Genomic DNA, 27,217 nt, shown 5'->3' on the forward strand with positions numbered 1-27,217 from the left:
CTATCCAAGTTTACAAGCTCATCCAGCTGAGACTGACTGAGCCAAGTGATCTGCAGTCATCCCTAACTCTGAAATGATGCTGCCACACATCATGGGCACCAACAATCAACAGAAGAGGAAGTCATGTGGCCAGAAGACTATAAAGGAAGAAACTTTATTTCAGTGCCTACAAACAGCCACTGAACTATCAGACTCTGGTCTTAGAGGAGGTATAGCAGGCCAGCCTAGCCTCACTACTCATCCTCAGAGAAAAGGTTGTCTGAGACCCAAGCCCACGTAAGGGAGTTAGGAATATCAGTCCATCAGGCTCCCCCAAGGCCTGAGTTAGGAGGCCCCCAGTTCTTGTCTTTGCAGGACAAGTTCTTCTGCTGGACTGACTCCTGGAGATGATCCCATCTCTCGAGGACATCAAGGACATCTGTACCTACTTAGAAGAGTGAATTCCACTTTCGGTCCCCGGGAGAACATGGTTGTCTGTTCATTTGCTGGCTATGGCACTAAGACCCTGGCACCTCATCCTTGAGTGGTCCACTGGTTACAGCCTGAAGGCGGTTTTGTCGCAAGGAAGGCAGCTGAGGGTACAATTCAAAGCCCTCAGGCAGGGCCACATTGGGGAGCTTGTAGTAGAGAAGGTGCTGCTTGAGACGCTGGGGAAAATGAGAGGCAGCCACATGAGCAGGAAGAAACACCTACCCTTGCTCCCTACCTCCTAAAACCCTGCTTTCCCTCTTTGATGCTCCCTGGTTCTCCTGCTCCCACCCCAGCCTCACCCACCTCATTGGCCAGCAGCCAAGTCTTCTGCAGCATCCACTTTCTGGCAGCTACCATCACATCCTAGAAACATAAAGACAGAGAGCTGTGGAAAACCCCCATCCAGGAAGGGATATCTCCTCCTACCACCACCAAATCCCAAATCCTTAACCACCTAGCACTCTCCCCCTTTGGAGCTGGACCCAATGCCTTCCTCAAAGGATCTGGAGACCTGAGTCATGGACAGCTAAGTCATCAGCTCCTTCCCTATCATACTGAAATGAGGGCATAGCCTACTGAGCTCTTTGGGTCCTGGGAGAAGATGAAGCTATTCACGTGGGCCACGGCCACAACATAGAGCACAGGACACCAGTGTGGGCAGAGAGTACCCATCACCAGGGCTTGGAAATAGAGTTTCAGGAGCTCCAGGTTGTCTTCAGGGGGTGCTGTGTAGTTTTCCAGAGACACAGGCAACTGCAAGGGACAAAGAAGACACTTGGCAAGGAAGTTCCCTCTATGCAGCCGACCCCAATTCCCTCTCCCCTTCTGGAGACCCTTTGGGGTCAGGGGCAAGTATTCAAAGCCAGGAAAGGGAACTATCCTTCTGAGGCCACAAGAAACCCCCTCCATAGGGACTCTGGCTCTGAGATGGATTATGACTGTGCCTGGCAGAGGTGCTGCTATGCAAAGAGGCTGAAGATAGTCAGTTCTAAGAGAAGTAGCTATAAACTCCCTTTATATGCCACTAGCACAACACTTTCCCAAAAGAAAAACTCCCACGCTTGGGAATGTACAGTTGGCTCCCTTGCTGCCTACAGAAGGGAGCAACTCCATTCAAGGCCTTTCAGACCCTGGGCCTCATTCCTTACTGCTCCCCAACCCCGGAACTTTGTTCTGGTCGGGCCAGGCTCCTCACTGTGCTCCCTTGCACCTCCTTCCCTTTCACCTTTCCCAGGCCTACTCATCCTTCAAGGCCCAGATCAAGTCCACGCTCCATAACCTCAGGACAAGGTGTCCCAAAAGTCTTGGTGCGTTTTTGTTTTTTGGTTTTAAAGCTTAAGTCTGCACCAAGGCTTTTGGGACACTTGGTATAAAGCCCTCCTTACCTATTCCAGCCTCTATCTATCTCTCTTACTCTGCAATCTTAAAGCACTGATAGTTAGAGCCATGTAATTCAGCAGCACTGGATTATATAGTACATTCTATTGGCCTTTTGCTGTGTACTGTGCTCAGATCGACTATAAGGTCCTCATGGGTAGGACTGTGGGTTTTGTGCTTCTTGGGACCTCCTACAATGCTCAAAAGCATAAGAAGCATGAGAGGAGCTCAAATCATTGTCAGTGATTGGCTGGCTAAGTACCTGGGCAAGGGGCAGTCCAAGGGCTCGAAGGGCTCCCACATGTTCCCCAAAAAGGGAAAGGCGTAAGGTGACACTGTATTGGCGCTGCAAGGGGAGCAGAACCAGTGTGCCAAAGAGAGAGTCCCCGAAGGAGACTGCTTCAAAGTGCTCCAGAAAGCTGGTGTAGAGGTCTGGGAAGGAGGCCAGGCCAGGCAAGGGACAGTCCAGTTTTAGGAGAGGCAGTGCCTGGGGCTGGCAAAGCTGGGCGAGCAGGGCTGTGACGTAGCACTGAATGGGGGCCTCACGGAATAGGTCACTGTCCATCAGGAACACACACATGAGCCTGGCCAGGCGAGCAGCAGGAGGCACCGGCCGGAGGCTGGAAGGGCGCCAGCTCTCCAAGACCAGCACCCACTGCAGGGCGTGGGTGGCCGTGCCCAAGGAGCTGGGGGGTAGGGCTTTAGAGACAGGGCCAGAGGCCTGGTGGTAGAGGTGGATGAGAGGGAGGAAGGACCAGTCTGCAGGCAGCAGCGGCTCCTTTGGCATAGGGAGTAGCAACGAAGGAATGTGAAGGGGTTCTCCCTGGTACAGGGCCTGGGAATGCAGCAGGGCAGAGCAGGGCAGTGTACAATGAGCCAGGTAGCAGCCCCGAATGCTGGGGAGGTCCCGGCATGCTTCTGCCAGCAGGGTCCCTCGTCCTGTTCCAGGCCTCCTGCTGCTGCCAAGGTTTAGCTTGTCAGAAAAGTCAGCAGCCTCAGGCCCCCCTGAAGCTCCTTCCCTGCAGCACAATGAAACAAGGAGAGATCAGGATGGCTACCACCTCTCTATCAGCAGACAAACAGCCCCGGCCACCCTTGAGATAGAACCCAAAGAGGTACAGGTTCTCAGGGTTCCCCAGCTCCACCCCTAGACATGCTCCTCCTAGGCAAGCCCCAGACTTACGGGAGAAACTCTGGCCGGAAGACACAACCCAGCAGCAGCTCGTGGGCCAGGTACTCACTGCCTGGCAGCAGGTGACTCACTAGTGTCAGTGCCACAGTGTGATAGACAATGGCATCTGGGCTTGGATCTGGCCTGAGCACAGCCTGTAGAGCAGAGGACACAAGGAAGGAGATGGCTGGGTGGTAACAGTGGAAGTAGAAAGAAGGCCAAGGCAGGAGACCACAAGGGAGGCAAGACTGATACAGACTTGGATGGAGGATGGGAAAGGGTTTAACAGAGGATGGGAAAGGGTTTAACAGAGGATGGGAAAGGGTTTAACGGGACTAGAGCAGAGTAGGGAGGAGGATTCTGATAGGGCTGGCAAGGGGGACCCGTGGAAAAAGGAAAGTAAGTAGAGGTAGCAGGAAGGTTAAAACCAAAAGTGAGATGAAGGTAAGAAAAGGGAAAGAACAAGGGGGAAAAAACCTTGACCTACCATTCTCTGTGCCAGGGTGAGCACCAGGTATTGTAGGTGGTATTCATGTCTCAGAGCCCAAGCCAAGAATGGGGTGAGTCGGGGGACATGAGAGGGTGCTCCACAATGAAGCAAGTAATCTTGGAGCCCTGGAGTAGCCAACACCGAAGCCAACTGTGGAGGGAACATGCTCAGGCTCTGGGACCCAGCTTCCCTGCCTTCCTAATGCTTCCTGGTATCCACAACTTCCTCCTGCCTAATCCCAAAGGAAAGCCAGACAGAAGGGGTATCTGTCTTACTTGCCCACTTGCCTTCTTCTCTTCCTCTTACTTTCGTCTACTGAGCTTGAGATCCAAACCCTCATGCAGAAAGTCATTGTCCAAGGACTTACCTGGCCACAGAGCCCCTTATGAATTCGGGTCAGGGTGCTGAGAAGAGAGAGGAGGGAGGTGAGGAAAGGGAAGGCTGAAGATGATCCAGCCAGACTGAGTGGGGGACAGCCCCCCCCACAACCCAGGGAGACAAGGTTAGGGATGGACTCTGGAGCTGGGGCACAGGACAGTGGATTGCAGAGTGGTGAGCAGTGCCTGCAGAGAGCAGAACAAAGACCAAAATTAAACTCCATCAAAGCACTCCAAATCACACTGTCCCTGCAGTTCTATCCTGGACTTAGTCCTCTTTCTCCAGTGTCTCTCAATTCTACATCCTCAGCCTAACTATATAGTCTGATATAACCAAATGCCTGTTGGACAAGCTCTGTAGATGTGCTGCAGGCATCTCCAAACTTCCCATGTCTAAAATGAAACAGATTTATCCTCCTCCTCCCAATCATGTCCTCCTGCAGAGCTCCCTTTCTCTGTGGAGGGCACCACCAACCTCTCAGGTAACTTCTAAACATGTGACTCATTCTTAACTGTCCTCTCTCTCTCGTCCCACACTGAAGCACTTACCAAAATGTGCTCATGCTACCTTTGTAGCCTCCCTTACATTCACCCCCTCTTCACGCACACTTCCCCTCACCACCTGTCACCCAGACAATTTTTGCAACAGCTTCCCAACTCTTCTTCCTGGTTCTAGTTTCTCCCCTCTCTAATTCATCCTTCACACAACTACCCAAAAAGCCTTCCCCAAGGCCCAGATCTGACAGTGTTACTCTCCTGATCTAGAAATCCTCAGTGGTTCCCAATGCTTCTCCCAAAAGGCCTTTTAAGGCCTTCCCCACCCAGGCCAGCTGCTACCTTACCAATCAATTTCATATTATTCCCATTTCATAATATTCTCTAAATTAAAAGTAACCTGAACCACAGGCTGTCCCCCAAACTAGACATTCTCTCTCCTCCCCACGTTTCTTTCCAGGCTGTGTCCCTCATGCTTGGAAAGCACTTTCTCTTCTCCATCTCTGCCTTCAGAATCCTCTTTCAGGCTCAGCTCAGATGCCACCTTTATACAACGCCCCCACCCTCTTCTCTACTTATCCATACAACTCTCCTACTCCTTCAGTAGAGTATAAGCTCTTTGAGAGCAGAGACTCACATGTTTTGGTGTTGTATTCTTAGCATTTAGCATTAATAGTGGTGCTTAATAAATGTAAAAAATGAACTGAACTGAAAAGGCAGGGATGAGAAAAACAAGGGTTTGGTTTGGTTTTGTTTTTCCTGGCATCTTCCCTTGAGAAGGGATGGACCTGGGACTGAACCAGGAGCTTCTGGGAAGGAAAGCCATTCCTTCTTGGGACTTGCAGCTAAGATCTGTTTAGGAGTCATGTGGGCTCTGCTGAGACACATAAGGGCCTAAAGTCAAAGCCTGCCCCACAAAGCACACCCAGCTCCAGTAGGAGCTCTTCATGCAGTATCTGGGGATATTGTGAATATGCAGCCATGTTCCATCTGCCTTCACTCAGACTTCTTCCCAGGTCTCAGGATTCTTCTAGAACTGTACTATCCTCAAAGACAGGACAGGTGAGACAGGTGAGATACCACATGGGAGATGGGGCCTTGCTCCAGGCGATACCTGAGTGAATCCCACAGGCCCTGAAAGGTAGGTTGACTCAGCAGGGGCAATACCAACTCCTCTGAAAGTCGCTCCACATCCTGAAGACACTCTCCAGGGCACAGCTTTGGCTGGAAGGAACCAAGAGACACCAAAATTAGCTGAACAGAGAAGAAGTCATCAACCCTACTGGAAAGGCTGGTGTTCAAAGCTCCTTCTTCGTCCTCAGTTCTACACCCTTAGCCTCCCTTGATTGGCTAGTTGCAGAGGACAGGAATCAACCCTACTCTACCAACAGAACAAAATACAGTAGGGATGAGTTGTAGGCTTTTCACCCTGAGAATGAAATATCCAAGGACCTCTCTTGGCTCCAGGCTCCAAACATTCATGGGGCCTATGGGGGCCGAACAGTTGTGAAGTTGAGAAGATGACTCTGGTATTCCATGAATACCCAACATGCTCCTTTGGAATTCATTTGGTACAGGGGAGATAGAAAGAGGTAAGAGAAAAAAACAAAAACAAATGGTGAGCTACTCACAGGTGGGACATGGAGTTCAGGACAAGCAGGGACTCACCTGCTGACTCCAGGCCTGATAGTGGGCTGCTAGGTAGAGCAGGCAGGCAGTGGGCAGTGGGGCCAGGGCCCCCCAGGTGTCAGGCTGGGGCAGTTCCTTCAGGACTTGCCGAAGAATTGGTTCTATGAGAGGGCGGAGCCCAGATACCTGCACCCAAGTGACTGAGGGAGGGACAGATGACAGGTTGGACTCGGTGGGGTTACTGTAAGGACAAAAGGAATAGGTGGAAAGTAAGGGCTTATAGTTGTCTTCTTCCTCATCTCTACTCAAGTGCTCCAGGAATCTGGAAACATCGGGGGAAGCAGGTTCAGTGTGGGGCCATAAGTTCCCTGAGGCAATGCGTTGGGAACAGCACAGGGTCATAGGATTCACAGGTGGAGCAGGCTCACAGGTGGAGACTCACTTGCTGGCTGGGGCACAGGGCTCTGGGTTGCTGCTGCTTGATGCCTGAGTCAATCGGGTGAGCAAGGTGATTAAAGCTGAGCTTCGAAGCATGGCCAATCGGCTATGAGGCCGAATGCTCAGTTCCTGGGGCAGGGCCTGAAGGGCCCGAATCAGCACTGGGTAGAGTTCTCTGTTAAAGAAAAATGGGGAGAAGACACCATCCAATATTTATCAAATGCCTATTGTGTGAAGGGCCCTGTGCTTAGTTCTGGAAATATGAACTGGCAAAACACCCAACATTTGCTTTCAAAAGGCTTGCTATCCAGCTGGAGGGACATGAGGTGTAATCACTCCAGCACAGATTAAGCACCAAGTGAGTGTTACAGAGTAAGCTCCACAGGGATTCAAAGGAGGGAGGGAGGAACATGCAGGAAGACTTCAGGAAGGAGATGGGTCTTAAACTGGCCCTGAAGAAGGGCAGGAATTAACAGAAGAGAAGAGAGGGCACCACCGACGGAGGGACCACACCCCTCAGGTTGTACATATCCTTTTCTGTGGCTTCTTTCCCAAGGTTTCCCTTCAATTTGACCTGACAAACATGTATTCTGCACTTATTACATGCAAATAAAAAAGGCAGCATCCCTTCATGCTGGGATACTGTACCCACAGACTGCATGCAGGGGTGGCCCCGGGGCAGTATCCCCGATGTACAGAGTGCACTGGTTTTGGAGTCAGGAGACCTGGTTCAAATCCTTGGCTCTCCTGAGGGACTAGAAGAAGTTACTTTGCTTCTCTGGGACTCCCTTTCCTCACCTGTAAAAGGGGGATGAACTAACAACAATAGCTAGCTAATGTTTGTAGGGTGCTTTAAGGTAGGCTAAGCACTTTACAAAGATTATCTCTTGATCCTCACAAGAGTCCTGCAAGGTAGGTGCTGTTATTATCCCCATTTTACAGGTGGGGACACTCAGTCAAAAGGAGGTGAAGTCCAAGGTCACACAGCTAGTAGGCATCTAAGGCTGGATTTTAACTCAGGTCTTCCTATCCACTGCACTATCTAGCCAATCTCTACCTTTTCCAGTTCTAACTTCCAGGACCCCTGCCATACATATGCAAATAACTTCCCCAAATCTTATTCATACCCTCTAGGCAATACTTGAGCCTGGTACAGACAGAGAAACTGGCTGGGGTCCCCACTATTCATGCCAGGCGTGTATGGGAGTAGCCAAAGAAGATGCTCTCTGCCTGAAGCAGAATATTTCTCAAACCTGTTCTTACCTGTAAAGGTCTCCACCCTGGCCATAGGTAGCAGCTACTGCCCAGAGCCTAAATGACTCAGTGTTCAGTTGCTCAGCCTCCTGGATGGGCATGGCCAACTCCTGGGGGGCTTCAGATACAAAGCGACACAGGCGACTTCGAAGATCAAAACCACTCATCTAGGAAACAGCACCCCGAGACCAGAAGGCAGATCAGAACTCCAATTCCTCCACATCTCTGGACTACACACCTCTTGTATTCAGGGGAATACAACATTTGTGGCTCAAATAGGGCAAAAAAATTTATTTCATGAATTTTCTCTCCAGGTCCAAAGGAGAGACTTAACCTTTCCTTTCTCTACTCTGGTGTGACATTTCAGATGTAAGGGGTAAAGGATTAATTAATTCTTCCATTTATTCACATTTTTAGGGCTCCTATTATATATGAAGCACTATATATAGGGAGTATAAAGATCTATGCAAAGGAGTCTAGTAGCAAAGGAAGGATATTGGCAGGACTTAATGAAGACAAAAGTTTCTAGCTCCAGGTGAGAGATGAGTATCTATTTATGTGTGCCTGACTCAACAGCAAAGAATTGGAAACAAAACAGATGATCATCGGCTGGTAAATGGCTAAACAAACTGTGGTACGTGAATGTTACTGTGCTATAAGAAATGATGAGTGTGATGAATACAGAGACACATGGAAAGATCTACATAAACTAATGAAGAGGGAAATAAGCAGAGCCAAGAAAACAATATACAGTGACACAGAATACACAATGTAAAGGGGAAGAACACACCAAAAAATCAAAAGTGAGAATAACAAAATTATAGAGATTAAGCAGGATTTGAAGAGATAAGAGAGGACATGCCCAAACAGGTCCACAGGCATTAGACATGTCACACTTTGGGCCTTTTACAATGTACTGATTAATTGTGATTTAAAAAAAAACTGTTATATGAGATGGCCCTCTGGGAGGAGGAGGAGGAGGAGGAGGAAAAGGAGGAAGAGGAGGAAGGATACTGGGGATAACTATGATAACTGAAAAAACAGAAGATGTCAATAAAAACTTATTTAAAAAAATAAGAAGGGCCTGCTCCCTTCTGGCCTAGGACTCTATAAGCCCATAAGGTATCCACCAGAAAGAGCACCAATGGTCTTCCTGTGAACTGCCTCCTACATATAATATAGTTAGACTGAAACACACAAATTCTGACAATCAGAATATGGGTGGGCCTGAGAAGAGCTTTAGAATCTACTCAAAATGCTTCCTACTCAGTGGATCTTTTCAAGTTTTCTAAATAGTAGGAAGAAAGCAAGAGAGGGAGGAAGGGAGAGAGAGAGTACAGGATTTGAGCCCTGGTTTAAATGACAGGGATGACTCTTACATTTTAATTGTTACACTCAAATGGGCTTTCTCAATCTTGTTTTTTCAGCGACTCATTCCTTACTGTCTATTCTAAGTTTTGGCCTTCATGCCTTGCTTACCAGACGGGCAGAAATATTCCTGCCAGCTGATGCCAGGACACGGAGCAGCTTCATGGCAGCAGCACAGGGCACGCCATGTAGGCAGGAAATTGGTCCTTCTCCCACAGGTGACCAGCTTGAGGGCAAGAACTCTCGGACCAGGGTATCTATCAGCCGAGGGCACTCTAGGACCTAGAGAAGGGAGAACCAAGATGCTGGGAATCAAGGTGCAGATTCTGATTACATTCCCCTTTTATCCTCCTCGCCCCCCACCTTTTTATTACCTTTGTGGCTGACTCTAGAGAGTGCCTCGCCACTCGGATAAGCACAGCAAGAATGTCCTGGACCACAGTGGGTGAAGGGTAGGTCACCTCAAGTAGGTATCGAAGTCTAGGCAGCAGCTGAGTAGCCAGAAGACCCTTGGTGGGGTCAAAGATGACAGAAGTACTGACAAAAACAGTAATTCAAAGCAACCTAAGGTTCCTACCCCCTGGGGACATCTGTCTCATCAGCCCTTTACTGATGCATATACCTCTAGATACTCAGGCCTACTGTTTGCACAGACTCTGTCTGGCCCCCCATCATCCATACCTTGATAACATCATGTCGGGCCAGATCTGGTGGGGGCCGGGTCTCTTGGGGGTTCTTCTTTCTTGCTTTTTCTGCTGGGGTTTCTTCATCCTCCTCCTCTTCTTCTTCTTGGCATGGCATCAAGGGAAATATAGCTGCTCCCTGATACCAGGAGAAGGTGTTGTCCAGGAGTTCCTGCCAGAAGAGGAAGTGTCTGGAGATGAGAGCAGTCCTTCTAATCTGGGCTACAGAGCAAGACTACTGTCCTGTGCCTCCCAGGGACCTCGGTACTCAATGACTACTGTGTACAGCACTACCTACAAAGAAAGAGAAGGACAAGGCAGGGGACCTGGAATGAGGCAAATCCATTATGGAAATATTTCTGTCCCACTGGTGCAATAGAGGGGCTCAACCCAGCTCTTCAGCCCAAGGACCACAAGAGGAGAAGGAAATACATGTGTCTCCTTGCTACCCACCACCTATATCTAACTCTTCCCTTTGCACCTCTATCAAGTGAGGAGGAAGTGTTCCTATAAGCAAAGGTTACCTCATCTCCAGGGGCCACCAAAAGGGCCCGTAGTGCCCACACAGCAGCTGCAATAACACTGTCCACACTGTCATCCAGTGAAAAACGAAGCAGGAAGAGGAAACCAGCATCCAACATGAGGTGCAGGACACTGTCTGTCAGCTGACTCCCAAATTCGCCTCCCTGGGCCTGGAAGGGGAGGAAAATTCTCAAAGAGTACAATGACCTCTACAGGTCTTCAGTCTTTCCATTCAGCGCACTGGGCTCTGCTCCCCTCATGTCTCAAGCTAACTCACATGAAGTAATTTTTCTGAATTAGTGAGATAGGATAAAAAGAGGCAGGATACTAGGGAGAGAAAAGAACTGAGAGAGAAAGGAAGAAGCGGGGGAGGGAGAGAAGGCTCACTCACTTTAGAGATGATTCGGGCCAACACCTGCAGGGCCAGTGCTCTCTGCTGGGAGATCTGGCTTCGGGCCAGATGGAATATCTCTTGAAGGGAGTATCCTGCTCTCTGGGAGGAAATGAGTTGATGAGATTGATGCTCAGGCCCAGCCTGGGGCTTCTTGGCAAACCTTGCTCCATGATGGCAAAGAACCAGAGGGTGCTTTCCCCTACACTATCAATGTGAAAAACCTTTGGCAAGGCTCCCCCAGGCACACCACCAGCATAGTTCCCATGACTCCACATCCCTGGGCGCAGGCTTTACCTCTGCTTCTTCACCGTGATGATGCAGGCCTAGATGAGTGGGCAGGTCAGCATCAGGGGCCAGCAGCTCTCCCTGGAGACTGAAACGTGCCTGCTGCATCCCCTGATCCATAGAAAGAAAGACAGAAAAGGTTGTGGCCCTGGGTACCAGCACCCTCTTCCTCTTCTTCCTCCTTCTCCTCTTCCTCCTCACACCTAATACATTCTAATCTTCCACTTTCATCCTCTCACTAAGTTAGGGCTCAAACTCCTCTTCTAGGCTAGAGGTCCAAGTCAGGGTGGTGACAGGAAAAGAAACAAGAAACTAACCTCTGGCCAAGAAGCAGCAGAAATTGTCACTACAGTCTTACCTCCTTGAGAAACCTCTTGGGCCCACCCTCCTCACCTCCTGGGTTTTCTGCTGCCGCAGTGGGGGCAAATCCTGGGTCCACTGAAGCTTTTCCAATTCAACAGAATCCATGTGAAGCCACTCCTTGTGAGGGGTCACAGGCAATTCTGGAGCTGGAGAGGAGCACAGGGTTAGATCATGTCTTTAAAGTGCTAGGGCCCAGACTCCAAGGTTTTACCTTACTTGAGGGGATTTAATCAAAAGCTGGAAAGTACTACACCCACTCTCCCAACTCAGACCCAGACAGCTAGTGTTGACCACTGGTCTCACTGTTTTAAAGCCCTAGGGGCTTTGAGACTGCCTCATAGGAAAGCAAGCACAGGGTTGACCAGTACTTCTTGCTGACCTCACTCTAAAGAGAGATCTAGCAATCCTTTAAGAAGAAGAGGAATAAAATGGTGCTTATAGAAGTATGGCTCTCATCCTCCCTGTGCCAAATGATCCAAGTCCCTGCCCAGGAGTCAGAATACAACATGGACACCATGTGTGTATTGAGGTTTGGGGTGGTAGGAAAGGAAGAAATTGTACCTTATAGGAGCAGGATAGTCACTCCCCTCCCCCACTCCCAAACCCACAAAGACATAATTTCTGTCTTCTCTCCATCCCTCAACCTCCTGCCAGTCCTGCCCAGCTGCCTTGAACTGTACTAGGGGCTGGAGGTTCCCAGCGCCAGTAATTAGATTTGTTCTTTTGTTAATCACTAATGAAATCATCCTGTTCCTGGAAAATGATCGTTCCCATTGGCCCCTCTGCTTCTGGTCTAGCATACATGCACAGATTCAAGGCAGGCTCATGATAGCAACATCCTTTTCCTACCCCCACCCAAAGTAAGAGCAGAAGGGACCCCAGGGGTGGAACCAGTCCAGGCATCCAGCTCTAAGGGGAATTAAAGACATCCCAAAGAATGGATCCCTGGTCAGTGTCTGGATTCTTATGTTGTGGTGAATCTTCCCAAGAAACTAGAGAGGGCAAAGCAGAAGAGGCCCAGTAAGAGGCAAAGCAGAGAAGAACGTGTACACCCACTAAGGACATTCTGGGGTGAGGTTGGGACTGGACACCCAGGACGGGCATGTTTTCTTTCTGCACCTCTAACAGGCTTGGCATAGGGGGTGCTCTCTCCCTTACTCCTCCAAACCTGGGGTGGCCAGCTCCGGCTGTTTCCACTTGTCCTTGCTGGGAGGGGGTGGCCCCACAGGCTCCACTGCAGGTGTCTCAGGAACATCAGTCCCCAACTTCTGTTCTTCCATACTTTCCACTCCCACCTGACCATTGGGGCTATATCGAGACTTCAGGAAAGCAATCAAGCTGGGATCTGGGACACACAGGGAAGGGCAGGCAAGGAGAATGAACCCCCAGGCTGACTTCTCCTAGATGACATGGTGTCTTGTGTTTCTACCCATGAATGCTGAGAATACAGTCATTCTCCACAGTCACAGCCCCAGCTTTCTTGTATCAAGTGTGCTCCCTGGCCCTTCCCCATTCAGCCACCACTCTTCCACAGCTCTTTAGCAGGGACAAAGAGAAGGGCTTCATGGAAGAAGGCAACATTAGGAGGATGAATGTCCCTCTCACTTCCTCCCAACTAAGCAATGTGACCACTCTTTCAACATTATAAAAGCTGAGTTTCCAGGAGAGCTCTAGCCAAGAGGGCCCTGATGCCCCTACCTAGCTGGGCCAGCAGCTTCTGTTGCTCCTGAAGGATCTCCTCTGGGCTCAAGGCATGCAGCTTTGCCAAGTTCTCCTCATGGATGGTCTGGATCTCACGTTTGGCATCCTGACTCTGGAGGCCCTCTCCAGTGATGAGCTGGGGGCCCCTGGAACTCTTGCCAGTCTCTGGAACATGTGGGTCCTGCTCCCCAAGTCCTAATACCTCAGTTGTCAGGGATCCTGAAAAAATTGATGGTTTGATTCACTTCAGCAAGCATTTATTGAGCACCTGCTGTGTGCCAGACACTGTTCTAGGCAATGGGGCTACAAGGACAAAAATAAGAACAATTCCTACCTTCAAAAAATCTTGCACTCTACTAGGAGGAAAACAAAATGTAAACTAATAAGTACATATAAAATAAATACAAATTAATCTGAGTAGAGGGTCAGATAAGAAATGGTAACCAAAATGTCCTCTGCAAGAGGTGACATCTGACCTGAGTCTAGAAAGGGGATCAAGGATGCTAAGAGGCCTCAGTGAGGAATGGGAACCTTCTGGCATGGAGGAGAGTTAGCATTATCACAATGCCTTTAGGGCCCACCTACTTCAGTGAAACTGTTGGGTCCTCACCCTCTCTCAGCAGCTACTTCTCTCCCTCTCACCCCTGACGTGTCTCATTAGACACAGGGCTTCCTAAAGGAATAGCTGCCTTTTATAAGGTGCATGAAAAGGTGCTTAGGAAACATCTCCTAGACACTCTCTCAGTGGATCCTCACAATAAACCCAGTGAGGTAAGTACTTCAGACAGCATTAGGCCCAACTCACAAATGAGGGACCAAGACCCTAAGTGATACCTGGGGTCATGGAGCTGTCAGTGCCACAGGCATGATTTTAACCTAGGTCTCTGCCACCTCAAAGTCCAGTACACATTTCTGTCTTTAAAAAAAAATTACTAGCCGTGTAACCTTGGGCAAGTCACTTAACCCCAATTGCCCTACCTTCCCTCCTCCAAAAAGCCAAAAAAAAAAATTAACTGATGCCTTTTGACTTCACATCCTATTCATTTTCAAATCTTTACCCCCTATTTCTTTCTTTCTTTCTTTTTTATTAGCTTTTAGCAGGGGGAAGGCAGGGCTATTGGGGTTAAGTGACTTGCCCAAAGTCACACGGCTAGTACCCCCGTGTTTCCCCGATAATAAGACCTATCCCGAAAATAAGCCCTCCCCTTACTGTGTAAGATTCCTCTAAAATAAGCCCTCCCCCGAAAATAAGCCCTATTGAGATTGCTACTGTAGTGAAGGTGATCCCCTGCGCTACACGCTACATTACGGTACCCTCTGTATGCACCGTCTCCCTCCCCTCCCCCCAGGTGAAATGCACGCTGTGCTCCGAGCTGCATCCAATCAGAGCTGCAGCAGTGAGCGCGTCATCCTGTTCTTCCCCAGTGATTTGCTTGCTGGCGCCATTGAGAGCAGTGCCACGGAGGAGAGCTGAGGCAGGACAACATAAGCCCTCCCCTGAAAATAAGCCCTCTGGTGTTTTTCTTTCCAAAAAAAATAATAAGACAGTGTCTTATTATCGGGGAAACACGGTAAGTGTTAAGTGTCTGAGGCCAGATTTGAAGTCAGGTCCTCTTGACTCTAGGGCCAGTGCTCTATTCACTGTGCCACCTAGCTGCCCCTTTACCCCTCTTTCAAGGGGTACAAACTGCAGCAAGCCTTGCCTTGCATCAAAGATTTAAAAGAAAGAAAAAACAGTTCAGGAAATCCAGCAACAACGCCAACTGTGCCTGCCAGTCTAATGTACTGTTCCATGCCTATCTTCTGAGCCACTCTGCACCAGGATCACTGAAGCAGCACTTGGCTTCATCTTATTGTGTTTACACTGGCATAACAGGCTGACTTCACTTTCCATCAGCTCATTCTGTCTTTCCATGTCCAGCTCCCCCTTCACTCAACCACACTGACTGTCTCTCAGCTCAACCTGTTCCCGGAGGTTTCTCCCCTACCTTTTGGGCTACAATCTGACCTGACAGCTGCTAGCAATTCAGGGGGATGAAGAAAGGGACCCTTCTCTCATATCACTGTCATTACAATTTTTGAAAGAGGTTTACTTATTCCCTTAGTCTTCTCTAAGAGCCAGATAATTTCTTGCCTCTTCTCCTTTAGGACCCAAAACTGAATCCATGCCCAGAGTTATTATCTCCTCTTGTGCATGGTAGTTTCAGCAGGGACGTGGAGACAATTCCTACTGAGATCCAACCCCTGTCCCAGGGCAGTTTTTCTTACCTGGGCAGAGTCACTCCTCTTTCAGCAGCTTGGTGGCCCTCTGATCCCAGTATATACCATATCTGTGTCACTTTAGCGCAGAAACCTAATGTGGTGTAGCCCTCCTAGAGCTCAGAACTCCCAACCTCAAGTGATCCATCTGCCTCAGCCACCCTAATAGTACGGATTACAGGCACATGCCACAACGGCTGGTCCCAAAGCACTTTCCAAGTGGAAAGTGGGAAGGGAAAAGAGTATAGCCACAAAAATATCCCTGAAAGTTCTCATCCTCAAGAGCCTCACAGATGGAAACTCACCTTTCTGTTGGCCCTGGGTAGATATGGACATCTCCATCTGTGTGTTGTTTGTCTCAGCCTTCCTCCTCAATGCAATCTCCTGGGCAAAAATGCTTCTCTTTCCAGATGTTGCTGTTTTCCCCTGGGAAGCAGGGAAAAAAAGCTGGGTTAACAGTGACTATCATGCTTCCACTAAGGTGTCTCTAGGAAAAAGTGTAAGAAGTCATACTCAGCCTTGGAGGACCACAACTGCAGCCTTTGGGGAAGGGAGGGCAGCCTGAAGAAAGGTCTTCCTAGCTTCCCATAAAGATCCAACCAACTAACCTACCTATTCTCACCTTTTGCTTGAGATCCCACTTTCGTTTACCTGGGTGCCTTTCTGTGAGCGATGGAAAACTCGGGGGAAAGCCACTCCGCTGGGAAGAGGCATGGTCACAGCCATTGCACTGGTATCACGTTCCTGGGAAAGCAAAACAAAATACACTAAAGAGGTAAAGTCTCCACTAGTGATCTCTGATTCCATTGAAAAGCAGGTCCACAGATGAGAAGCAAATTCTCACCCTTCACCCTTACAAACAGAGTGGTATCTACCTGTATCCTTCCTGACAGGAGAAAAGAATATATACTTTCTTTTTTTTTTTTTTTGCTTTTTTTTGTAAGTGACTTGCCCAAAGTCACACAGCTAGTAAGTGTGTCAAGTGTCTGAGGCTGGTTTTGAACTGAGGTCCTCCTGACTCCAGGGCCGGTGCTCTATTCACTGTGCAACCTAGCCACCCCAGAATATATACTTCTTAAGATGGTTCTCCCTCCCTTCCTCTGACAGGGAGAACTAAAGTACTTCTAGCACTGCCCCCAGGATACATTCTTTTTTCCCACCCAAGGTAGGGGTGAGACATACAATAATTTTGGTGAAGACAGCTGTGATGTGCCGGTCATGCTGATCTAGCCTTTCCTCAGGGTCCTGGTCCTCAGGTTGAGTGAAGGGTAGACTGGGCCTGGCCCTTTTTGGAGGAGCAGGGACTAGAGTTGGGGGTAAATCTGGAAGCTCTGACAAGACAGAAAACAAACAAACATGAGGACCCCCAGCCCTCCCCAAGAAGACAGGGCTGAGATGAGACGATAATGCAAATTAACAAACAGAGTTTGGAGCAAGAAAAGGGAGAATTGACTACAGTAGTCAGAGGCACTGTGGGACCCAGAGGATGTGGTTAGTCTGATGGAAGGGGTGAGAGGAGAGGAAAGGAAAGGAGAAAGAGAGAGGAGAGACAAGAGAAAAGCAAAGAAAGGAAGAAAAGGAGAGGAGGGGAGGGAAGAGGAGAATAAGGACTCAGGAAACAGAGTCCCAAGGGATGAACGCCAATCCCATTCCTCCACCCCATCCCTGCCTTACTTATCCCAACTTACTGTCTAATGTCACCACATCCCGCTGATCCTGCAGAATGGGCAGTTCCTCATCAGCACATCTGTCCTTCTTGTTTACCTTCTTTGCTATTCGTACAGCTGGGGTAGCCCCTGAAGAAAGGAACTGATTCTGGAATTGCAACAAGTCCACCTCGGACTCTCCTGGCTTTGGTCTTGACAGCATTTTGCCACCGCAGAGGCCTCCCTGCTGAGATCTGTTCCAGGCTGTGGGTTTCTCTTCTTATTCCCATGCAGGAGCCACATAAGAGTCCCTATGAGGATTTTGGCACAATGGATATAATTTACCCAGCTTCCTCCTGAAGGTCCACTCCACTCGATCCCTGCTACTCTGCATGCTACTTTGGGCACACTGTCCCAACATGGATCTGTGTCAACTAAATCCTTCCTGTGTCACTTTCTTTTCACTCCATTCTATTCCAACCCTCCCTACTATGCTTGCACATTTATATACAACTTGTTAGTGTGAAAAGTGTTTCCTTCCCAAAAAACTGTGAGACTGCCAACAGCTGTCTTATTCCCACTTCCCAGAGCTTCAAGGCCTTGCCCACTTGGACTGGGACTTGGACTCTTCTGCTCTTTGATATTTGTGATTTTATTTTCAGTTATGTTACTTTGCCTTTATCATCATTCAACAACGATTTACCGAAGCCCTCATGTCTTCAGAACTGTACTAACTACTATGAGCATTATAAGAAAAGCATAAACCACAGTTTCCATGCTTGAGGAGGTGAAAATTCAAAAAGATAAAACTAGTATACATGAAATAACTGGAGAACAATTGTGTGATGGTGAATAGGAGTGTAACAGGTAAAATAACCACATTTTCCAAAACCAAAAAACTGGGACGTGGAACCTGACAAAAGGATCTTCCTCTTGCTTCACTTAAAGTACACCTAAAGTACTTACTTCACTAAAAGTACACTTTCTTTTCGGAATTAGGTCTGTCCTGGAAAATCCAGGCCGTGCGGCTGCTAAAGATAGAAATTCAAAGAAGGAAGAGATCAGAGCAAGTTCAGAGCAGAAGGTGCTTCTTGGAGGACGGAAGAGACAAGTAAGGCAATGAAGGATCATCAAAGGAAATACTAGAGAAAGAATGCTGTGATTTCTGTGCAGATGATAATGATAATGGCTAATGTTTACATAGCACTTACTATGTATGTGCCTTGCACTGTGCTGTGTTTTACAATTATCTCCTGATCCTCATAAAAACCTTTTGAAAGATGACTTTCAAAACTACACAGTCATTCGTAATCTTTCTCCTGAGTACCAGTCAGTCTCCCATCACTTACTGCCTATTAGACACCTCTGACTAGATGTCCCATAGGCACCTCAAACTAACATGTTCAAAACTGAACCTCCAATTTTGTTATTTTAGTTGAGTCATGTGGATTTGCAAACCTCCATGTCATCTCCTCTATACCCCTCTCTAGGTCCGATTTCATGATACTGTTCTTTCCTGACTCCATCTGCCTTACCTTCCCATTCCCTCTTAGTCTCCTTTGCTGGCTCTCCATACCCACCATGCTCATTAATAGTGAGCACCCCCAATTTGGAACTACGCCCAAAGGGCTATAAAACTGTACATATGGGGCGGCTAGGTGGCACAGTGAATAGAGCACTGGCCCTGGAGTCAGGAGGAGCTGAGTTCAAATCTGGCCTCAGACACAACACAAAACTAGCCACGTGACCTTTGGCAAGTCACTTAACCCCAAATGTCCTACCTTCCCCTCTCCAAAAAGCAAAAACAAAAACAAAAAAACACCCCCCAAAAACTGTACATACCCTTTGATCCATCAATACCACTACTAGGTCTGTATCCCAAAGAGATTATGAAAAAGAGAAAAGCACCTACTTGTACAAAAATACTTATAGAAGCTCTTTTTGTGGTGGCAAAGAATTAGAAATCGAAAGGCTGCCTATCAACTGGGGAATGGCCAAACAAGTTGTGGTATATGAATGTAATAGAATGGTATTGTGCTATAAGAAATGATAAGCAGGCAGGTTTCATAAAAACCTGGAAAGACTTACATGAACTGAGTAAAGTGAGCAGTACCCAGGAGAACACTGTACACAATAACAGCAACACTGTGTGATGATAAACTATGACTGACTTAGCTCCTCTCAGCAATACAATGAAATGAAACAATTCCAAAAGACTCATGATAGAAAATGCTATCCACATCCAGAGAAAAAAATATGGAGTCCGAATGCAGATCAAAGCATACTATTTTCACTTTTGTTGTTGTTTTTTTTTTAATGGCTTTCCCTTTTGTTCTGTTTCTTCTTTCACAACATGACTAACGTGGAAATATGTTTACATGTTTGCACATATATAACCTATATCAGACTGCTTGCTATCTTGGGGAGGGAGGATGGGAGGAAGACAGGGAGAAAAAATTGAAACTCAAATCTTACAAAAAAAGAATGTTCAAAATTATCTTTACATGTAATTGGGAAAAAAAAATACTATTTAAAAAAAAAATTGGTGAGCATCCCCAAAGTTCTTTTTGCCCTACATTTTCTCACTTATCTCGTCAGTTTCCATGGGTCCAACCTTTATATAGATGACCCTCAGATCTATATATCCAACCCTAGTCTTTCTCCTGAATTATAATCTCATATCACCATCTCCTTTTAAACATCTTGAAATGGATGAAATGGCTGTCCCTTAAATATTTCAAACTCAACATGTTCAAAACCAAATTTATCTTTTCCCCAAACTCTCCCCTTTCCTGAACTTTCCTATAACCATCAAGAGTATCACCATCCTGGGGTGGCTAGGTGGTTCAGGGAATAGAGCACCAGCCCTGGAGTCAGGAGGACCTGAGTTGAAATCTGGCCTCAGACACTTAACACCAAACTAGCTGTATGACCTTGGTCAAGTCACTTAACCCCAATTGCCCTACCTTTCCCCCTAAAAAAAAGTCAAAAAAAAAAAAAAAAGAGTATCACTATCCGGCTCATTCATGATGCAAGCAAAGCTAGAGATGAGACCCTGAGGAGGAATTCAAGATCAGACAAGACGACTGGGCTGTCCCAAAGGATTGTTAAGGAAGCCCAGCATTTACTGGAAGAACCAGTTCCTGGGGTAAAAGTAGAACCAGATAAAAGCACTTTCATGTGGTTTTACAGGCCCATAAGATTCCTCCTTCAAAGAAGTGGCTTTTAAATTTGGATTATTTCTTCCAAAAGAATACCCAATGGCAGCTCCTAAAGTACATTTCATGATCAAAATTTATCACTCTAATGTAAACAAGTTGGGAAGAATATGTTTAGATATTTTGAAAGATAAATGGTCTCCATGGCTGCAGATCCATACAGCGCTGCTCTGAATCCAAGCTTTGTTAAGTGCTCCCAATCCAGAAGATCCATTAGCAAATGATGTAGCCGAGCACTGGAAGAGCAAAGAAACCCAAGCCATAGAAACAGACACTAGGCCACATGCCATGAAAAATATTTAAATTCAATCTAGTATCAAGTGTGCATGCATCACTGTCAAGACCTCTTCCTTTTTGGTTTGCATTTAATGGACAGTCTAGGAAACATTTTACAGAACAAAAATACAGACTATCTTCAGTCCTCTGGTGATTAAATGAATATGAGCAAATCTATGTCTTGTCCAGAATTCACTGCTGTAACACATGAGGAGAGGCTAGAAGTATCATCTGGTTTGTTGTGAAATTATTTAAAAACAGTGACACAATTCTACCTTTATTCCTTTCTCCCCTTATGATTTAAGTATAAGTATTGTGAATGAACAGAGTTGTAAGTTAGCTTCTGTGTGTCTTTTCTTCTAGTTTTGTGGGTTCCTTTTCTCTTTTTAAAGTGATGCTAATTGCAATGGTTAAAGCTGCTAACCTGCTGTACTTCAGAATCTGCCCTCTAGCCAAGTCTAACTCCTTGGATGCTGTAGATGGACAAGCTTGGTTGTTTGAACAAAAAATGTGAACATTAAAGATCATAGCCCTTACTAATATCGTGATTCTGCATTCAGTGTTGAAACCTCCCTTCATGGTGACCATTTTGTATAGTTTGTCTGGAAACTTCTGTAAATCTTGTATTTTAGTAAAATATCTTCTGTTACTAAAAAAAAAATTAGTCCCTGTTACTCAGGCTTTCAAACTGTGTATCATTCTCAACTCCTTACTCCACAATTACCCCACATTATCTATTGCCTGATCGTGTCATTTCTCCCTTTACAACATCTCACAGAGACATAACATTTCCTGTATAGCTATGACTCTAGTTCAGGACAGAATTGTCTTACATCTGAACTACTGAAATAGCCTTCTGGTGGGTCTCTCTGCCTCAAGCCTCCAATCCACCTTCCACTCAAATGCCAAAGTAAATTTCCTAAAATGAAAGTATGACCACATCATCCCCATAGTCAATAAATTCCACTGGCTCCCTATTACCTCCAGGATCAAATATAAAGTCCTCTGTTCAGTATTTAAAGTTCTTTATAACTGTTCCTTTCCTGCTTTTTCAGTCTTTGTATACTTTACTCTCCCCCATTCATTCTACAATCCATGTACACTGACCTGCTTTCTTGTTGTTCCTTGCACATACCGGTCTGGCTCCAAAACACCTCAAAATAAAACAAAAAATTTCTCATTTATCATCTATATGCTCCCGCAGCTACTAACCCAATTTAGGTCCTCATCACCTCTTGCCTAGATTATTATAAAAGCTTCTCAGTTTCTATTCTTTCCCATTACCAATACATCCTTCACACAGCCATCAAAATATCTTCCTAAATAAAGCATAAACTTGACCATGTCAGTGACCCTCTCAATATTTTCACTGTTTCCTAATACTTTTAGGATAAAATACAAACTCTCTGACTGGCATTTAAAGTCTTTCACAACTGCGCTTTAACCAGCTTTTCCAGGCTTATGTCACATTACTTCAATTTACATACTCTATGCTTCAATCAAATTGGACTTATTTTTACCTGAACTTAGCATCTAGTTTTCCTACTTCAATGCCCTTGCATAGTGTGTTATAAGACTGGACCCAGGGGTCTTGAGACCACCATGACAGTCTCCCCTTAAGGAAGGATGTAAGCTTATAGAACGCACTCATGGAAAAGTACTGACAAAAACATTTTTTGAAGGTTGGTACAGCATGTGCCTCAAAAATATTTCATCTACCACCAGCTTGTTTTTCTCCCTGATAACCCCCCAAAATAATATTTTGTCCACTACCAGCTTGTTTTGTCTCCCTAGTAACAAAATCTTCCAAAATAATATTTTGCCTTGACCCCAGGGGGGCCACCCAAAATTAGAGTATAAGAATCTCACTCCTACTGGAGCACCCCCTCCTCTCCAGCAGGAGCACACCTTCCTGCTCAATAGACCCTGTATGCTCCTTAATGCAGAGCTGCCCTTACATGAGTTACGCTCTATGTCAATATGTATATATGTTATATGCTAGGTTTCCTTTTCCCTCTTCCCCACCGCTTGAAATAAATCTTCACATTGGACTGACTCCCACTGCTTTTACATACTATTCTCAGCACTTGAATTCATTCAAGGGTTGTTGTCTCTGCCTGGCCCTTGAGCTTTTGCTTAGATATAAACTGGGTATTCAGAGAAGGACTTAACCTACTGACAACAGCATCTATACTGGGGAAGGAGGGGAACTGAGAACCTAATTATAGAAAGCAAGGGTCAGTAGGGGAGTCCTACATCTTCCCAGGAGGGATTCTTTTATGCCAGAGGACTGTCACAAAACAAAGTACCTGCCTTTCTAGCTTCATTCAAGGCTCACATCACGTGCTACTGCCTACCCCTACTTATTAGTGCCTTTTCTCCCCTCTGTAGACTATTTTTTCCTCTACAGACCATTTTTCCTTTTGATTTTATATCCCCAGCAACTAACCCAGTGCTTTACACATAGCTGGCACTTAATACACCTTGGAATAGACTGGGCACAGAATGAACAAAGGTTCATGACAGGACTAAGCATGGCTGATTTATGAGCAATAGTGAGGAGACTTGCCTTATTAGAGCAGAGGTATAATAGGGAAGGATTTAGGAAAGACCATCGTATAAGTAGGATGGAGGATATAGGAAATTTAGAAAGCCAGGCAGAGGAGAATAAAGCTCTTTTTCACAATGGCTAACCCTTATTAATACTGTTCTCCATAAAACTGAAGCCAGAACCAGAAGCAACTTAAAAAAATGTTAAAAGGTGGGAAAATGTCAAAACAAGTTCAGGGGGTGAGTAAAAAAAAAAAAGGTTTTACGATCAAGGATGATGGAAGATTATGAGCTGTACTGTCTCATAAAACAAAGAAACAGTGCAGATTAAAACTACTTTAAAGAAAGCTTTGTAAGACACAAAACTAAACAGTTATTCAGGGGACTTTAAGGACAAAAATGAAAGTGGACAACAAAGTAAAATGAACTACAAGATATCTGTAACAAACTCTCCTGTTTGTTATAAAGGATATTATGGACTAGTATAGTCAGACTCTAAGATCACAGTCTCAGATGAGTTTAGAGAGGAGGCAGAAATAGCACTGTAGGAGAACAAAGCTGAGAAAACCAGCCAAATCTGACTAAGTGCTCATGAAAGAGAGCTGTGCTGAAGGTAACACCATTGTGAGGACACTGATAGAATCACAAGGTGTCTGAAGGAGAAGATGCCAATGATGTGGAAAAAATACTTATTAATAAGGGGGAAAAAAAAACATAAGAGAGAGAACATTGACAGCCATGAACCTGTCTGTCCTACTTTCCCTTCTATATAAAATTGTTATGAGAATCATCTTCACACACATTGAAGACATGTTCAATGAGGGTATTAACTGGAGAACAGTCAGGTTTTCACAAGTGATGGACCACATCTTTACCACGACACAATCGCCCCAAAGATCTAGGGAACACAAAAATCCCACTGCTCTGAAAGCTTGTTATTTTAAAAGCATTTGATTCAGCAGAACAAGATGCTACCCTTTACTCTCAGCCCCCAAACTTGTTCTGGTATTTTTACCCCCTTTTAAAAATTGTTTTAGGTTGTTTCCATTTCTGACTTTGGTTTTATGGAGAACAGAATTAATAAGGATAAGGCATTCTGGAAAAGAATTCTATTCTCCTTTGCTTGGCCTTCAAAATGGATGGGTTCTCTTCTCACCCATACAACAAAATCATCTGAAATGTCTTGAAAGATATAACAATAGACATGACCATGTTCAAAGCTCTCTAATCATCAGTATATTAATAACAGGGAGATTATGAAATCCAAAGGTATAATGAAGAAGACCTAATACAGAGCCCATGGTGAAGTACAGTGAGGTTTTCTCCAGCAGGGGGTTCTTAACTTGGGGGTCCGTGAGAGATATATGCACACAAGTATATATGTACATACATACATACATATGTGTGTACAGATATCTATCTATACATACACACACACTGTTTTTCAGCATAATTGGTTTCTTTTGTTGTCCTATGTATTTAATTTTATGTACTTAAAAACATTTTTCTGAGGAAGGGTCCATAGGTTTCACCAGACTACCAAAGGTGTCCATGAAAAAAAAAGTTAAGAAACCTGTGTTCTAGAGGTCATGTCTTTATGCTGGTTGCATCAGGTTCCAGAACAATGCAGAGCCTCCTGGAAGAGACACTAAAAAGTGCCTGGTCTGACCATCTAGAAAATACTTCAAACCCAGGGGGTTTGGGGGAAGGTTGGGAGTGCAGGTAATTAGCAACAAATTTCACAAGGCCTTAAATGCCAGAGGAAAAAAAGTCTGACTGCTCTGATCTATCCATTTGGTCCAAAATATATAGAGTTTGGGACTCTAAATTCTTATTTGGTAGGGACCATGTCTTTTTAGGGCTTATATTTTGTAAAGCAGCTTGCACACTGTAAGCATTAAATGAATATTTATAGATTAACTGAACAAAACACCCACAGGTAAGTAGGCTGCTTACTTCAGAAAAGGCAGGCATTCCAAGCTGGTCCTACATAAGTGGGAAAAAAGGCACTGTTTCCTATTATATAACTGCATGGTACCATGAAAAGAACACCTACTTTCCAGCCATCTTCATACCATGCCTTCTTGCCTCCAACCTGGCTCTCCAATTTGTACCCTGGGGCCCTTCCATCTTGATTGGTTAAAATTCTCCATAGTTACACAGACCCATAATACCGCTGCTCAGTGGACCTCTTCATAGAAAGCTGCTTGGTGGATACCCTTTCTCCCCCTCCCCTTCCCCTTTACAATTAACATTCCACATCAATCAACTGCCCCAAGACTCCACTAGACAACCCTAACAAAAAAAAAAAAACCAACAAAAAACATACAAACCACAACTCCCAGATTAGAATACAAGCAGCTTGAAGGTAGGGTCTTTCTTTTTGTATTTGTATCCCCAGCAGCTAGGGGGCTCAGGGGATAGATTGATGGGCCTGGAGTCAGAAAGACTCCTTCCTGAGTTCAACTCAAGACACTAGCTATGTGACTCTGGGCAAGTCACTTAACCCTGTTTGCCTCAGTTTCTTCATCAGTAAAATAAGCTGAAGAAGGAAATGGCAATCCACTCCAATATCTCTGCCAAGAAAATGCCAAATGACTCTCACCAAGAGTTGGACAGGAACAAAATGACATTGTAATAGCAAAACCCAGTATTTAGCATGGTGCTGCCACACAGTAAACACAACCAATTCTTATTATTGGGACAAAACTACAAATGTAAATACAAAATATATACTACAACAACAAAAACCCACATGCTGGCAAGTCCTCCCTTATAAAAGTACAGATCTAATTGGGGAAATTTAAATAAGAAATGTTAAATCTTGAAGGAACCATAGAGATCAAATATCATTTTTCCCCCTCACCACATTCACACTCCATTCTGCTGAGAAACTGGAGCTCAGGCAAGTACAGGACTTGACTAGACTTAAGATCACATGGCTTAGAAACGCCAGAGTCAAGACTCAAATCTCACCCCAGTAATCTAATACCCATTACACAACACTGCAATAACATAAGCTATTTTCCTTAATTTTCAAAGGAGCTAAGTGATCTGAAACTGAGTTCCAACTGTTTTTAGAGACTGTCCAGATAGCACTTTGCAAATTACAAGCCGCCTACAAATTCTAACACTAAGATTTGGCTCAGGAAAACTTCCAGAGTAAAAAGAATTACAATCCACTCCTTGAGGTTGCGGGCTTTCACTTTTTTGTATGTATCTTCGCACTTAGCTCAATACTGGCATCTAAGAGACTCAGAACAGGCAGGAGGAGCAGTCAAATGTTAGGTCTTTAGTCAGAGGACTTTCTTTGACCTCACACACTAACTAGCTACATGATCCGGGGCAAGTCACTTAACTTGTCTGCCTCTGACTCCTCAGCTGTAAAATGGGGATAATGGAAGGGCCAAATGAGGTTGATATTTGTAAAGCACTTAGCACGGTACCTGGCACAAAGTAGGACGTTAATAAATGGTGCCTTCTCAATCAATGTTTGTCGAATGGGTGTTAAAAATCGTTTTTCTGTTTCTTTTTTCATGTCGTTTTTCAATGAAATAAATGCTCTTAGGGACCAGCAACAACTGATGGTTCTGTTTTTATATGAATTGTCGGTCGTTCAACAAATGTTAACGAATCGTTTCCTATGTGGCTGGCACCATGCTAAGTGCTGGGAAGGAAAGAGACAAGAACATAGCCCCTGCCCTAAAGCAGGGGCAAGAAGGGTAAGGGGCTGATTAAATGCTTGCTGAATTGAACTAGGACTTTCTCAAAAGATTAACTCTCGGCGGTGTAGACCAGAGAACTCAAAAGTAAATAATGGGATTAACGCAAATCCCATGGAGAGGAAGGGAGGAAGAAGAGCAGAACGCCATGAGCCGTAGGAGAGAGCCCGGGCCTGGACTTCTTCCCACCCAGAGACCCGGAGGTCTCCGCTTGCTCTCGACGCACCTAGGGCGGAGAAGGCGGTCTCACTCCCCACTCTCCCATGTGGACCCGCGGGTCTCCCAAAGAAAGGGCACCAGAATCGGGCAAATGAGTCAGAAAGCAGACCCTCCAGCTCTGCACCTGGGCCAGGAACAAAAGCTGAAGTTACACCCAGAAAACAGACCGCTCGAGATCCCCACCTAACCTGCTTTAGGCCCCGCTGGGTGCCGCCATCTTGCCCCGCAGTAGCTATAACTTCCGCTGCCAAGAAAGTACTTCCGCCCCGCAGTGCCGGTCCCCTCCCCTCTCTGAGACAGGCCCCGCCC

At 45.9% G+C, this 27,217-nt stretch overlaps 1 protein-coding gene across 3 annotated transcripts; it reads right to left on the reverse strand.

Annotated features, from left to right (window-relative positions):
* Nucleotides 1–135: 135 nt before the first annotated feature.
* On the reverse strand, nt 136–27,217 carry RPAP1 (RNA polymerase II associated protein 1). Of its 3 annotated transcripts, XM_069105783.1 has the most exons (26): nt 27,097–27,184; nt 21,525–21,571; nt 16,966–17,234; nt 16,460–16,608; nt 15,929–16,021; nt 15,583–15,703; nt 13,016–13,237; nt 12,486–12,662; nt 11,348–11,463; nt 10,964–11,065; nt 10,667–10,768; nt 10,278–10,445; nt 9,752–9,925; nt 9,445–9,579; nt 9,182–9,352; nt 7,712–7,869; nt 6,453–6,623; nt 6,050–6,251; nt 5,496–5,605; nt 3,877–4,072; nt 3,507–3,659; nt 3,032–3,174; nt 2,111–2,867; nt 1,048–1,224; nt 775–834; nt 136–647 (listed from the first exon to the last, which is right to left on the reverse strand). In XM_069105783.1, exons 3-26 carry the CDS (start codon nt 17,144–17,146, stop codon nt 498–500), a joined length of 4,188 nt encoding a protein of 1,395 aa, XP_068961884.1. In that variant the 5' UTR covers nt 17,147–17,234; nt 21,525–21,571; nt 27,097–27,184; the 3' UTR covers nt 136–497. The 3 variants fall into 3 exon arrangements, with proteins under 3 accessions (XP_068961884.1, XP_068961883.1, XP_068961885.1); XM_069105782.1 differs by lacking the exon at nt 21,525–21,571 and having other exon boundaries at nt 27,097–27,217; XM_069105784.1 differs by lacking the exons at nt 21,525–21,571; nt 27,097–27,184 and adding an exon at nt 26,916–27,089.

The sequence above is a fragment of the Petaurus breviceps genome, unplaced genomic scaffold (genome assembly GCF_028583685.1).
Source record: "Petaurus breviceps papuanus isolate PSGF00001 unplaced genomic scaffold, PetGlider_PUasm1.0 77, whole genome shotgun sequence".
NCBI classification, from domain to species: Eukaryota; Metazoa; Chordata; class Mammalia; order Diprotodontia; family Petauridae; genus Petaurus; species Petaurus breviceps.

Coding starts and splice junctions, on each gene's coding strand:
- RPAP1 (XM_069105782.1), bottom strand. CDS start 17,146: ATGCTGTCAAGACCAAAGCCAGGAGAGTCCGAGGTGGACTTGTTGCAA. Junction 16,609..16,965: donor GGATGTGGTGACATTAGACA/GTAAGTTGGGAT, acceptor CTGTCTTGTCAG/AGCTTCCAGATTTACCCCCA. Junction 648..774: donor CTTGGCTGCTGGCCAATGAG/GTGGGTGAGGCT, acceptor CATTTTCCCCAG/CGTCTCAAGCAGCACCTTCT.